The sequence below is a fragment of the Chanodichthys erythropterus genome, chromosome 14, assembly GCF_024489055.1.
Source record: "Chanodichthys erythropterus isolate Z2021 chromosome 14, ASM2448905v1, whole genome shotgun sequence".
Lineage (NCBI taxonomy): Eukaryota > Metazoa > Chordata > Actinopteri > Cypriniformes > Xenocyprididae > Chanodichthys > Chanodichthys erythropterus.
In genome coordinates this window covers 19,622,224-19,636,040 of record NC_090234.1, presented here as the reverse complement: position 1 = coordinate 19,636,040, position 13,817 = coordinate 19,622,224, and the positions used below count along the sequence as shown (strand labels likewise).

At 36.3% G+C, this 13,817-nt stretch overlaps 1 protein-coding gene across 4 annotated transcripts in view; it reads left to right on the top strand.

Annotated features, from left to right (window-relative positions):
- itprid2 (ITPR interacting domain containing 2) overlaps nucleotides 1-12,117 on the top strand; it is a 51,692-nt gene extending 39,575 nt beyond the window's left edge. For all 4 annotated transcript variants that reach the window (XM_067410734.1, XM_067410735.1, XM_067410736.1 and 1 more), the window contains 7 exons: nucleotides 984-1,058; nucleotides 2,565-2,680; nucleotides 4,519-4,666; nucleotides 5,392-5,457; nucleotides 5,560-5,955; nucleotides 10,001-10,129; nucleotides 11,239-12,117. In XM_067410734.1, the coding sequence (XP_067266835.1) occupies nucleotides 984-1,058; nucleotides 2,565-2,680; nucleotides 4,519-4,666; nucleotides 5,392-5,457; nucleotides 5,560-5,955; nucleotides 10,001-10,108 (909 nt within the window). In that variant the 3' untranslated portion in view covers nucleotides 10,109-10,129; nucleotides 11,239-12,117. The remainder of the gene's footprint in view (nucleotides 1-983; nucleotides 1,059-2,564; nucleotides 2,681-4,518; nucleotides 4,667-5,391; nucleotides 5,458-5,559; nucleotides 5,956-10,000; nucleotides 10,130-11,238) is intronic.
- Nucleotides 12,118-13,817: the final 1,700 nt, after the last annotated feature.

Sequence of the window (13,817 nt, the reverse complement as noted above, 5' to 3'; positions counted from 1 at the left end):
GAAAAGAAATTAAGGAACGAACGAACACGGCGCCAGTTTCGTTTATTCCGTAAGTAGAATAGGGAAGGCGTAGGACATACAGCGTAAGTGTTTTGAAGAATGCAGAAAGCGGAAGTACGTGCAAGGCGATATTTTGTGTTTATAAAGCATATACAGTTGTATTTTCTTTCAAAAATGACCGATCGTTTCGTTAGATAAGACCCTTATTCCTCGTCTGGTATTGTTTAATGCCCTTTGAAGCTGCACTGAAACTGTAATTTTGACCTTCAACCGTTTAGAGAGACCATTGAAGTCCACCATAAGGAGAATAATCCTGGAATGTTTTCATCAAAAACCTTAATTTCTTTTCGACTGACGAAAGAAAGACATTCTGGATGACATGGGGGGGGAGTAAATTATCAGGAAAATTTTATTTAAAAGTGGACTAATCCTTTAACCTATGGTAAACCTGGTTATTAATGAGGCTGTGCCTGAGAAGGACATATTAGTAACTGTTTGTGACTAAGGCAGAGCGGTTTGATGGTAAAATAGGTTAGTTGGTGGAGTTTTTGCTATAACACAGTAGATATATTTGCATGGGCTGGACTGTTTTGTGTTATTTACACATGACAGCGATTAGGAAACATCAAGTAATGTGAAAAAACTGAGTGGGATGTGTCCTAAACTAGCATAAAAGAGAAATAACATCTTATTAAGGAGTGTTTCTTGGCACAAGTTGGCAGTTAAGTGGAGTTTAGTTGGTTCTATATATCTGTGTGTGTGTGTCTGGTGTGAATGTATGTAGCCTCTGACCCAAAAACAGAGTTATATATATATATATCTACACAAAGTAGAACAAGGAAGTGTGTTCCGGTTTCTTGCGAATTCCACCCTAAATGCAAATAATCAGCAGAGTCAGCATGCTGCATTATCCCGAGCTACGTTTATACATGTATTTCCTGCGTGACTCATAAGTCTTAACCGATCTGCGGTTTTGTTGGCAGAGCTCATCTGTGCATGGAGGGGACACACCCATTGACAGGATCAGTACGCCACACTCTGTCCAACTGCTTTATGAGGTACATCATTTCCCAAAAAGGAAGCAGTCACATGCTAGATCATTTTCATAACCCTGAGTTGCATCAGTAGAAGCCTCTTATGAAATTGAGATTATCATATAGCTTGTGAAAGAGTTTTTTTTTAGGTAGTTTTTAACCAAGAACACTTTAGTTTAGGGTCCAATTCTCACTATTAACTAGTTGCTTATTAGCATGCATATTACTAGGATATTGGCTGTTTTATTAGTACTTATAAAGCACATATTAATGCCTTATTCTTCATGATTCTTCTACATCCCTTAATCTTACCAAATGCCTACACAATACATAAACTTAATAACTACCTTACCTACTATTAATAAGCAGTAATTAGGAGTTTATTGAGGCAAAGGTCATGGTTAATTTATTTATTTATTTATTTATTTATTTGCGCTTGCACAAATTCCTCAAAAAACAACAACAACAATTTAACAAAATAATTACATACTGTAAACTTACAGTGCAAACTCAGGAGTAGGATGAAGAACAATATTCTTATTTAACCTACCCCAGTCTTATTTCAAAGAAAGTAACAGAAATATAGATGGCAAAATCAAATTACAATAGCCTAATTTACACAATCATATACACAATCATTTACAATAGCCTAATTTACACAATCATATACACAATCAAACATTTACATAAAATTTCACCATTTTTTGTTTGCATTTATTCTTAAATTGAATAATGTTTGAACATTCTTTTAAATCTGCTTCCAAGGAGTTCCAATGTTTTACACCTGCAACAGAAATACACATTTGTTTTAAAGTAGTTCTAACTAACGGCTGTTTGAAATCATATACTCTCCTACTGCTTTCGCTTTTAATAAAAAGACTTTGCAGGCCACATGGTAACAGGCTATGTCTTGCTTTATGCATTATTAATAACGTTTGCAGAACAACCAAATCTTTCAATTTTAATAGTCCTGATTTCAAAAAAAGTTCAGAAGTGTGTTCCTTTGGAAAAGCTCTATGTATAATTCTTATGGCTCTTTTTTGTAAAATAATTAGAGGCATTAAATTTGTGACACATGAGTTACCCCACACTTCCAAACAGTACAAAAAATAAGGTAAAATTAATGAACAATACAAAGTTCGCATTGCAGTGTAGTTTACCATATCCTTAATTTTGCTCATGACAAAAAGGTTTTTACAAACTTTCTTTTTTACATAAGAAATGTGTGGCTTCCATTTTAATTTCTCATCTATAATAACACCCAAAAACCTAAATTCATAAACTCTTTCAATATTAGTTCCATTTAAGCTCAGATTGATTTTTTCGGTACATTTATTATTTGTAAACAGCATAAACTTTGTTTTACTTAAATTTAATGAAAGTTTATTATTCTTGAACCATTTTTGAAGTAGGACCATTTCTCTTTGAATTGTGGTCAATAGTAAGTTAATAGTGAGAACTGGACCCTAAACTAAAGTGAGAACCTTTAAACTATTGTTAATGTCTGTACAAACCTGATGTCTGCTGCAGGAGCTCCAGATGCGGCGCAAGAGTCTGAACGTCTTCCGGACTCAGATGATGGATCTGGAACTGGCTCTCATGAGACAGCAGTCTATGGTCTACCAGCATCTTAGTCCAGATGAGAGGTGAGGAACAAAATCACACACCACAAAGAGCAAAGTCTTCACTCTCTGGCTCCTTTTGCCCAAATCTCTCACACTGAGATATTCTGCTCTAGAAAGCCAAAATAGCGGGGGTCCGAGGAAAAAAAAGGGGGTCTGTAAAAAATAAATAAATAAATAAATAATATTTTTTAATATTACAAAATGTTTTTTGTGTTGTCTGTTAAAGGTGCAATATGTAAGAATTTTGCAGTAAAATATCCGAAAACCACTAGGCCAGTGTTATATATTTTGTTGACTTGAGTACTTACAATATCCCAAATGTTTCCAACTATTTGTAAATCATAAGAAAATTACTATTTTTACCAAGGCTCCGGAACGTGTGAGGAGTCACCTGTCAATTGCCTCATACCTACTTTACCCTCGGTTTCCGGTTTTAATTTGTAGAAACCATGGAAACACCAAAGACGCTTTAATATATTACATGTTTTAATAGACAATGGAACAACTGTTTTGATACATTTATAGACAGAAAATTAATTGTTATATAGCGCAATACGTTTAGTCTTATTGTTTAAATCTATTTTTTTTTTTTTTTTTTTTTGAGAATATACCATGCTTCACCATGCCCCTCAGAGAAAAACACTATTTTGTGAAGTAGCTAACATAGCATAATCAGATGCAGCTTTATTTTTAGTAACAGTAATACAGAATTTTCTCCATCATACAATACGTTTTAAAATTAATTGCATGCCATTTATCAACACAAGCCATCCAGCATTTAATATGATATTCTAAAATCGATCTAGTTCACTGCAGTGTGTCTCAAACAAGTGTCTCACAGCAACCGCCGAGCAAACACAGAGTTATAACATCATTTTCAACACTCTCAAATGCATCTAATATGATAAACAGAGCTGTGTTACCTCATACTCATGACCGGAAAAGCGGAAGCAGCGCCGGCGACTGTGGCATAATAAAAGTTTTGCTGCTCACGGCGTGTGTTGCGCAATCACTCCAGCTCCTCGTTCAGCTCCCACAACACTCGGTCCTGCTCTGCTTCATACTACAGTAACGTTAATAATCGCATCCATGAACAAGATTTCTGCCCGAGTCCTATCCCGATTATTTTCCACCGGCTGTGATGTGAAGACCACATGTCCCAAGTTTCTGCACTCAAACTCTAGCGACCTCTAGTGGACAGAAAATGTGTTGTGGTAGGAAGTGATAAATTCGACATTGTTTTTACATTAACCAAATTTTTAGACTAAAAAGAACAAACCATACGTTCACCACCTATAGTTCTGTACATATTTGTGTATTAATTTCTTCTCTTGCTGAATGGCTGTACAGTTTTGCTGAGAGAAAGGCAATAAATTGTCAAAGAACCCTAAAATGTACACATATCAACATATTAGTATGATTTCTAAAGGACATTGGACACTGAATACTAGAGTAGGCCTAATTCCTGCTCTTCCTAATTTTGCCATCACAGGGATAAATTACATTTTAAAATATATTAAGATAGAAAAGTTATTTTTAAACTGTAATATTTGACATTTCTGTTTTTACAATATTATGATAATTTCCTGTAGGAGCTGAGCAGATGTACAATTTGACCGAGAGGAAAGGCGGATGTAGCAATAAACTAATCGTCAAACAAAGAACCCTAAAATATGTAAACAAACCATACATACCAATGAGTTATCACTATTGAAAAATAAATAATGACCATCAGAAGGGTACTGATTATAGTGTTAAAATATTGTTTTTTGCTATCAACCTCTACTGCCGATTTACTAACATTCTGCAGAACTGATAAAAACTGAACTGTGAAAAACTTGAACCCTGTGATGTTGCAGGCGGGAGGCGGAACAACTCCAAACACTGCGGACTGCAGTCAGGCAGGAGCTACAGGAGCTGGAGCTGCAGCTGGAAGACCGCCTGCTCTCTCTGAACGAACAGATGCGAAGCACCTCCCAGCACAGCAGCCTCTACCGCCACCACATGGTCAGTGGATGCATCTGCAACTGCCTCATAATAAATGATAAATTATGATGTGCTCACACCGATTCTGCTTTAAATACTTTAAGTATGTTTATGTTAGCAGGTAATAAAACAAAACATGCATTTCTCACTTTTATTATAAACTGGTGAGGAATAAGTCTAAATGTGAACCTGATATATTTAGAAGAACCATAAACAGACATTACATTGCGATTATGTAATAGGCTATATTAAACATTGTTGATATGAATTTTAGCAAAATAACTATTATATAGTGTTAGTGTGCTTATAAAAGGACTAAAATGTGGAAACTTTTTATATACACTACTGTTCAAAAGTATTATTATAACTAAGGATACATTAAATTGATTAACACTGACAGTAACAGCATTTATAATGCACAAATGATTTTAATTTCAAATAAATGCTTTTTTTTTCTTTCTATTCATCAAAAATCTTAAAAACCAAACATATCCTTGTTTCCTCAAAAATATTAAGCAGCACAACTGTTTTCAGCATTGATAATAACAAGAAATGTTTCTTGAGCAGCAGATCAGCATATTAATGATTTCTGAAGGATCATGTGACACTGAAGACTGGAGTAATGATGCTGAAACTTCAGCTTGCCATCAAAGGAATAAATTACAATTTTATGTTAAATATTAAGTGTATGTTGCTTTTTTTTTTTTTTTTTGGACTCTTTAGTAATACATATGTGTGTTTCGCAGGGCATGCAGAGAGGTAACAGCATGGAAAGTCTGTCTAATTCTTCAGCACTGCGGGCCATGGAGCCGGTGAGTGGATTATTGTCATGTTACAGGGTGCTGTATCGTCATGCCTTATTCTACTCTTAGTTTCCTCTTACCCTTTACACATTCTTGTATGTGAATGTACAGGTGACGGACCTCCTGAAGGAGCAATTGTACCTTCAATCTGAGTTGGGATATGAGGCTGCCACACCCAGTTCAGGCCGCTCGTCGAGAGCATCCAGCCCTGGCAGATTCAACCGAACACTCGAGTCTTGCTCTCCTTCCCTGCAAAGAGGCAGCGTGTACCGGGCCACCCTCAACCTCACGCCCACCGTCCCTCCACGGCCTGGAATGGAGGATCCTCGGCCTGTATCCCCAGAAAGGATGGAGCCGAGCCTGACGCCTACTTCTTTGGAGTTCAGCAGAGATGAGGACGAGTCGTCGCTGGATGGTCGCAGGAGCAGAACGACGGAGGATTGCAGTCTCCCCGAGTGGAGGAGTAGAAGTAGAGGAAATGGTGACCTGCAACATCTTATACAGGAGGTGAGAAAACGTATACATTTAACCCAATAAGCGGACTGATGTACAGCTTTGTCAGTGGCCAATATGTAAGGGATAATGTACACCAGTCGGTTGTTGTTTGCAAAACAAACCCCGACAGGATAACCAGGACCCTGAAGGGGTTAAAGGATTAGTTCACTTTCAAATTAAAATTTCCTGATAATTTATTCACCCTCATGTCATCCAAGATGTTTATGGCTTTCTTTCTTCCGTCAAAAAGAAATTAAGGTTTTTGATGAAAACATTCCTGTATTTTTCTCCATATAGTGGACTCCAAATGGTTGAAGGTCAAAATTATAGTTTCAATGCAGCTTCAAAGTGTTCTACAGGATCCCAGGTGAGGAATAAGGGTCTTATCTAGCGAAACGATTGGTCATTGTCTAAAAAAAAAAAAAAAAAAAAAGTATGCTTTTAACCATAAACGCTCGTCTTGAACTAGCTCTCTTCTTCTTCTTCTCTATTAGAATTGCGGCATTATAGACGCTGCTAAGTGTATTACTGCCTTTCACAGATCAAAGTTTGAACTAATTGAGATATACTTGCACTGGCATATTGTATATGACAATTTAGTTCAAACTTTGACCTGTGGAGGGCAGTAATACACTTAGCAGCATCTACACTGTCGGAATTCTAGAAGAAGAAGAGAGCTAGTTCAAGATGAGCATTTATGGTTAAAAGTCTATTATTTTTATTATTATTTTTCAAAAAATAATCATTTCACTAGATAAGACCCTTATTCCTCATCTGGGATTGTGTAGATCCCTTTGAAGCTGCACTGAAACTGTAATTTTGACCTTCAACTGTTTGGAGTCCATAAAGTCCACTATAAGGAGAATAATCCTGGAATGTTTTCATCAAAAACATGAATTTCTTTTCGACTGAAGAAAGAAAGACATAAACATCTTGGATGGCATGAGGGTGAGTAAATTATCAGGAAATTTTTATTTGAAAGTGAACTAATCCTTGACTTTTGTGATAACTGGTTGTATGCACATTGTCCCGCTTACTGCACGGCTACTTGCCACATAAGTAAATAATTAGACATTAAATATATTGACTTGAGTTAAAATATATTATTAACCCATTAAAAGCAAAGCTTCCGCGAAGAAAAACTGTTCCTATCAAGCAACTTTGAGCTATGGTTACTATAGTTAACTGAAGCTAAAACTAAAACCATAAAAGTAATTTAAATTTAATTTAACTTACTGTACTAAATTAACTAAAACTAAAATACACAACACAACAATTAATAAAACTTTTACTCAAATTAAAATGAAAACAGAAAAAATAAAATAAGAACTTATTCAAAATATTAATAAAAATTCTAATAGTGTCTCGGTTATACTAAAATAACACTGCTTTGAGCCTAGACTAACAAACAAGTTCAAACAAGACGGACATTTAAGGGTTCATTTATTAGACAACTTTTCACTACTTAATGTGTAATGTTGACATATTTTTTATTTTGACATGAAAGCTTACATGTTAAGGGAGCAAACTGGCCCAAAATCTCAAAATTGATCACTGCATGAAAAAACGATGTTTTCACCTGCCATGTCTCGCCTTAAATAATGACGAGGACATGAAAAATTAATTTCAGAAGAAACCATTTTAATGGACAAAATAACTGATGAAAGAGAACTGTTATGTGGGAACAATAGCACTGTGGGTATGGAAATCCATATGTGCCATAATAATAGATTTGTCGCAGATGTACACAAGGCAACCAAAGTTCAAGTCCCACTTCAAACTTTGGGCTTTCTCAAGCCAACATCAATGTTTGTTTTCGAACTTTAGCTTCTAGTTATCTAATAATCTATTAGGGTAAACAAAACTATCGTTCCTGCAACAAGAAGAACACTTCAGCAATATTACCATAGGCCTAATACTAATACAGAAGTCCTCCGGTTTCATTTTACAGTTAATACAGTTGATAAGTGAGGTGCAAGATGGCACAAGCTGCATTTGAATGAAACGAGAGAGATGACATCAAAGTGCTGGCCTCGGATACCTGGACAAGCAATCATCATACACTGTTTCTATTGATGTCGTTAACAGGGAATAACTGACTTTGAAATGTCGTGACTGACCAATCAGAATCATGCATTTTAGAGAGCCGTGTGATAATTAGAAACATCCGACAGCTAAATGCCATGAATGACCAATCAGAATTGAGTACTCCAGAGAGACATGTAAGAAATACTGTTCGATTCTGCTAAAGAATCTAGAAATGATGATATGGAGACACAAAAGCAGCATGTTTTCTTTTCCTGTCTCCAAAAAAAAAAAAAAAAAGAGTGGAAAAAGCAAGTTTGACTGTGCCTTTGGCACCGTTTGAGCGAGTTCTTTGTAGCCGTAATGGTTTTTGGTGGTGTGTGTGATTGACGGATTTGCTCATGAAGTATCATGCATCAGTTTAGGCGGATTTACAAGTCCGTCATGATGGTCCAGCAATTCTGCTGCTTGTGAGGGAAACTTGGACTGAATTGGTTCCTTGTAGTCACCTGGGTAATTTCAAGGCCTGTGGAGTGATGTAACAGCCTGGCAAGACCTGATGTTCCTCATCGAAGTGTCAATATGTATTTGACACTTCACAGTACTGCCAGTTCTTGGGATTTCATATTATGGAAAAAATTAAAAAATAAAAACTGTTCAAATCGTTTAACATCATTGTCATGGTTGACATGTGTATTCCATATCTCTATGTATTCTATAGTCTTTATTTTTCAGCAGTATGATCATGATAGTAGTTGGGCTGTTTTCTGAATAAGAATTGTAGCTTTTCTAGTAACAAACGTCCATATTTTCTGGAAAATAGGTCACATCTGACTTGCACTGGGTCAAAATTGCATTGTTCTGAGAAATAAAAAAGAGAAGTGGCATTAGTGTATACGTCACATTTATTATTGCATTTGAAAACTAATGTAAAATACCAGTAAATAAAACGATACATTTACAAACATTATAAACACTAAACATGTTTTTTAGCTCTCCTCATACCTTAAAGGTGAAAGAGAGGATTTTTTCGTCGACTGAGAATCCAAAGACTGTTAGTGAGTTTTTGAAATGAGCGCATGCGTAAGAACAACCCCCCTCCTTCACAGCTCATTTCAAAGGAACGCCTCCCAAAACTCGTGCACGAGTATTGGAACACATTCGCTGTGTCGTGTTTTTTGGATTCATTATGTCGGACTCACCGCAGGTAACTCATAATCTGCAGTTGTTACTCCTGTCTCCTGACAAAAACATTGCATGCGGCGCCTGTGGAGTGTGGAAAGTTACTGGAGCGCGCAACCGCGCTCGTCTCTCACAAGGAACGTCACGGCAGTGATTGACAAGCCAGAGGGCCAATCGTTCATGCGATGATCGCGTAAACGATTGGCTGATGTTTTTAAGGCCCTACCTCATGCACAGATGATGTATATTAATATTATTCCTTTCAGTGCACCTAATAAATAGTCTTTTATCAGTTAGTGAAGACAGTTTCAGGTAATATTGCAAAAATGTATAAAACAAAACATCCTCTTTAGCACCTTTAAATCCTTTAAATTTAACAGTATTCAGGACACTACAAAAGTGAAAAATCTAAGTATAAAATGAACAGAAATTATAGTGGCATTTATTATAAAGAACATTTTTTATAAATGGCAGGACTAAGCAAACTGATTTAAAGAGAAACTGAAACTACCAGCATGTGGGAAATGTGCTATACAAATAAACTTGCCTCTCACATCCGGGACGAATCCAAATTTGTGTACTTTGTACATGTTTTGCATACTTGATGTAAATTTCATTGAGTCACTTTGAAATAAAAGTCACAGCATGTTTCAGATGCTAAAAAAAATGTGACATATTCTGGAAAATACAGTACTCTTTTTCACAGAACAGTAGTGGCATCATCATCAAATGTTCACGTAAATAATTTGTGTCTCTGTGCAGCATTTAGGTCGTCTTACTTTATATTTAGTTTTTTGATTTTCCTGCTTTTAATGGAGTCTAACATCATTTCTTTTGTATCCTTCCGCAGATTAAAGATAGCATCGCTCATGAAATCAGGCAGGAGATTGTGAACGAGCTTCTGGCTGCTGTGTCGCCACATAGATCTCCTCTCCCAGCCAGGAAGCCCCCTGCGTAAGCATCATAACAGAGGATGGAGGTTGGTTTGATGGATCACATTATGTTTTTCAAAGACGTCTCTTATGCTTACCAAAGCTGCATTCATTTGATTGAGAATTTAATTGAAATAGATTTTTTTACTACACACACACACACACACATATATATATATATATATATATACGACCCATACGGTGAACGTGATATTTACCAAGTACAACATGTTCCTGGATCAACATCTTTGTTGATCCTGGAACAACATTGCCATCAACCAATCAGATTTGAGGGACAAGTTTATGTCAAGTTTAGGCTTACATCCAGGGTTAGGTGCTTCTACATCAGTGTTATTCACCTATCATTTCCCTCTGATTTTATGGATAAATTATGGGTAGGGATAAGTTTAGGGGTAGGAATAGAGTTAGGACTAAATTTTCAGACAAGAATGTTGTTTCAGGATCAACAGAATATGTTGACCCAGGAACATGTCTTACTTCAAAATCGCGGTGTCCGTGTGTGTGTGTGTGTGTGTGTGTGTGTAGAAAGAGTAGGGTCCAAAAGTGATGTCAGGATATTTGTTTTGTTTTAATGGCCCTACAGGTTCGATTAAGCAATATTAATTTTAAAATTTTAAATATAAGAGAACAAAACACTAAACTTTAAGGTATTTATTTGACAAAATTAGGTGGCAAAACTGTTGAATAGTAGTGTATGTTGATATAACATATATGGTGTTTAAATATGAACAAAATCTTGATGTTTGGAGACAAAAATATTGTATTTCTCAACTATAGTAACACTTTTCATAGTAATGCTGTATTTCTTGGACATTTGAGGCTTCTGAAATCTAAACATAGACAGCAGCATATTAAGGCATCATAAGCATGCAGTGTTACAGAATTGTAAATGTTTTAAAAAAGATACCTTTTTTGGCATTTCATTACAAATATTCTTGAATTGTGATGAGCTTAGGGTAAAAAAAAAAACCTGTACTGATAGATGGTTTAAAAAATGTACTGATAGATGGTTTTATATAATTGAAAAGTTCTCTGTAATTTGATGCTCTTTAGAGTATCAGAGTAAATGCTTTAGAAGGCAGTAGGCAGGTTACAGTTTTCTCAGTCAATATCACCGTTTTGTTTCCTTCTGCAGGTGAAGAAGAAGTAAATCCTGTGAAATAGTCGCAACGAACACTGGTTAAAGCTTTGCACTGAGAACGGCCCAGCACCTCTTTCTGGTTCTGTCTGTGAAGCCCTTCCAGACTCGAATGCTTCTGGACTGTCGAGTTGCAGCGACTCTGTCTATGCGTTTAAGTCCAGCGGTTGAGATCTTCCACTGTCCAAATCCGCAAAAGGGCACATGGCTTTCTGTGGCATCTGTCTGGTACATATTACAGAAATGTAATGAATCTTTTGGGATGTATTTAAGTATGTGATGCAGGTCTTGTCGAATGTTTGCAGCAGTTGAAAAGACTTGTGGGTGACTAAAGTTTTCTGTTTGAGTGTGTCTTTGTCTGTCTAGGGCAAAAATGTCTACTGTAATCAGACTTGTTTTCTAATTCAGCCTCTGTGAGGAACTAACTGTGCAATACATTTCACTTTTTTTTTCTCTCTCAAACTTGAACTGACCAATCACAACTACTGTTATACTCAAAATGCACACAGCTGTCTTCATTTCCTGTTGATAGTCTATCACATACTGTATGTATAGATAAGACACTTAAAGCCTTCGGAGCATATTCAGAAACATTTTGTCCTGTGAGAAGAAAAAGCACTAAATTCCCTTTATATAAATGTACACTAGCACGCTTTTAAAAGATTTTTTTATTCCTAAAGACAGCAGAGGATAGTCTGTCGAATCTGCTGTCTTCTGATGAGGATATAAAGTGTTCGACTTAATTTTCCTCAGTGTGAATGAGTTTTTTTTTTGGTTGTTGTTGTCTAAGATGTAATGAATTGTAATACTAATTGATTTATGCGACTAAGGGGATGTGTTCCCTTTCCGCCTGGGATGCATGAGGGATAATCTTTAATGCAAATCATTAATAAAGATTTATTTATTTTATATGTACACTTGCAGAGTCATAATTTTGTTTGGATTGTTGGAAATGGTTGATGGTGTTTTGCTTTTTTACTGAACAAAATACTGAATGTTCCTGGTTACCACAGAATTAAATGCTTATTAATCTTGTCCTTGTGGAATCACATCCAGTTTTCAGCAATTAAACCTTTTGAGTGAGATGTGTAAGGATGCCAGAAAAGGGATTGTGCGCATGTAGCAAACATGTTTTAACTAGATTTAGACACTTTTATAGCTCTAACATTCAAGTTTGTACAGAAGAGTTCATATAAGCTTTTTAAATATTAAAAGTATGAGCTGTACACTTCTGTTTTGAAATCCTCTAGTATGCCTTGCATCATAAACTTCTGAAGGGTGGATTTACAGTGCCTTCTGTTTTATATTATTATGCTTTAATGTTTGGTTTATTGAGTTTGAAATTTACTAATGATTGTTATGATTGTGCTATCAATAGTTAATCAGTCTCCTTAATTAATTGCATTTATTCATTGAGTGTTTATAATCTTAGTTTTACAAGCAGTGTGTGTGTGTGTTTAGGATATGAGCGGTGACTGAAGAAACCATTTACAGTGTTTAAACAGGTAAACTGGCTTTCAGAAAGTAAATATGCATTCATGTTGAAGTGTGTGTGTGTTGGGGGAAGGGTTAGGTTAATCAACCTTTTATTGTCTTTTAGATATAATGACATAACATTCAAACAAATAGGGAAGGGGGAGCAACAGGACATTTTATCAATAACTTAAGAGTTTGAAAAAGGGTTACTTTATGTAATCATTCCTTTATATAATCCAATATGTTGGAAGAAAAACTTTGCCAAGCCTCAATGGTACCGAGTTTAGCCTTATTAATAAGAGATGTTGTACATTCACAAGTCATTTTTAAGGAGGCTATGAATCCAATATGTTTTTGCTACACGAGTCCTGAAAAGTGAAAGAGTCTCGATAGCCCAGATCAGTGCTTCCCAAACTGAGGTAGGCTACGTGTACCCCTGGGGGTAACTTACGTGAGGTGACAAAAGGGGGTACACGAAACAAAATGCTGAGTAGTTCATTTAATTCTACCTTAAAATAATATTCAAATCGAGCATGTATTTCTAACTGCCAAAATGTCCAGCACATTTAATCAAATTACCTCATCATTTGCAGTCAAAAATGGCTGTATCCACACAAACAGCATCCGTATAATAGATTGCGTGCAGTCTGCTGATTTAAAGGTACAATTTGTTATATTTTTTCCGCTAGAGGTCGCTAGAAGCCTATTCAAAACAAAGGCGTAGTTTGATGACGCCAAGTTTTAGAGCGGAAACTTGGGACATGTGGTCTCCATCTCAACGGACGGTGCAAAAGAATAGGGATTGGAGTCTGGAAGAACTCATGTTCGTGGATGTGATTATTAACGTTACTGTAGTATGAAGCAGAGCTGGACCGAGTGTTGCGGGAGCTGAACGAGGAGCTGGAGCGATTGATCAACACACGCCTCACGAGCAGCGGGACTTTTATTATGACACAGTCGCCGGCGCCGCTTCCGCTTTTCCGGTCATGAGTTTACGGTTTACGGGAGCTGTCCTTGTCGACAGAACCAGCGGCAGATGGTAAACAGTAATTATGTTCCATAAATAAGTAACACAATCCACCATAAAACGTGCAAGAAGT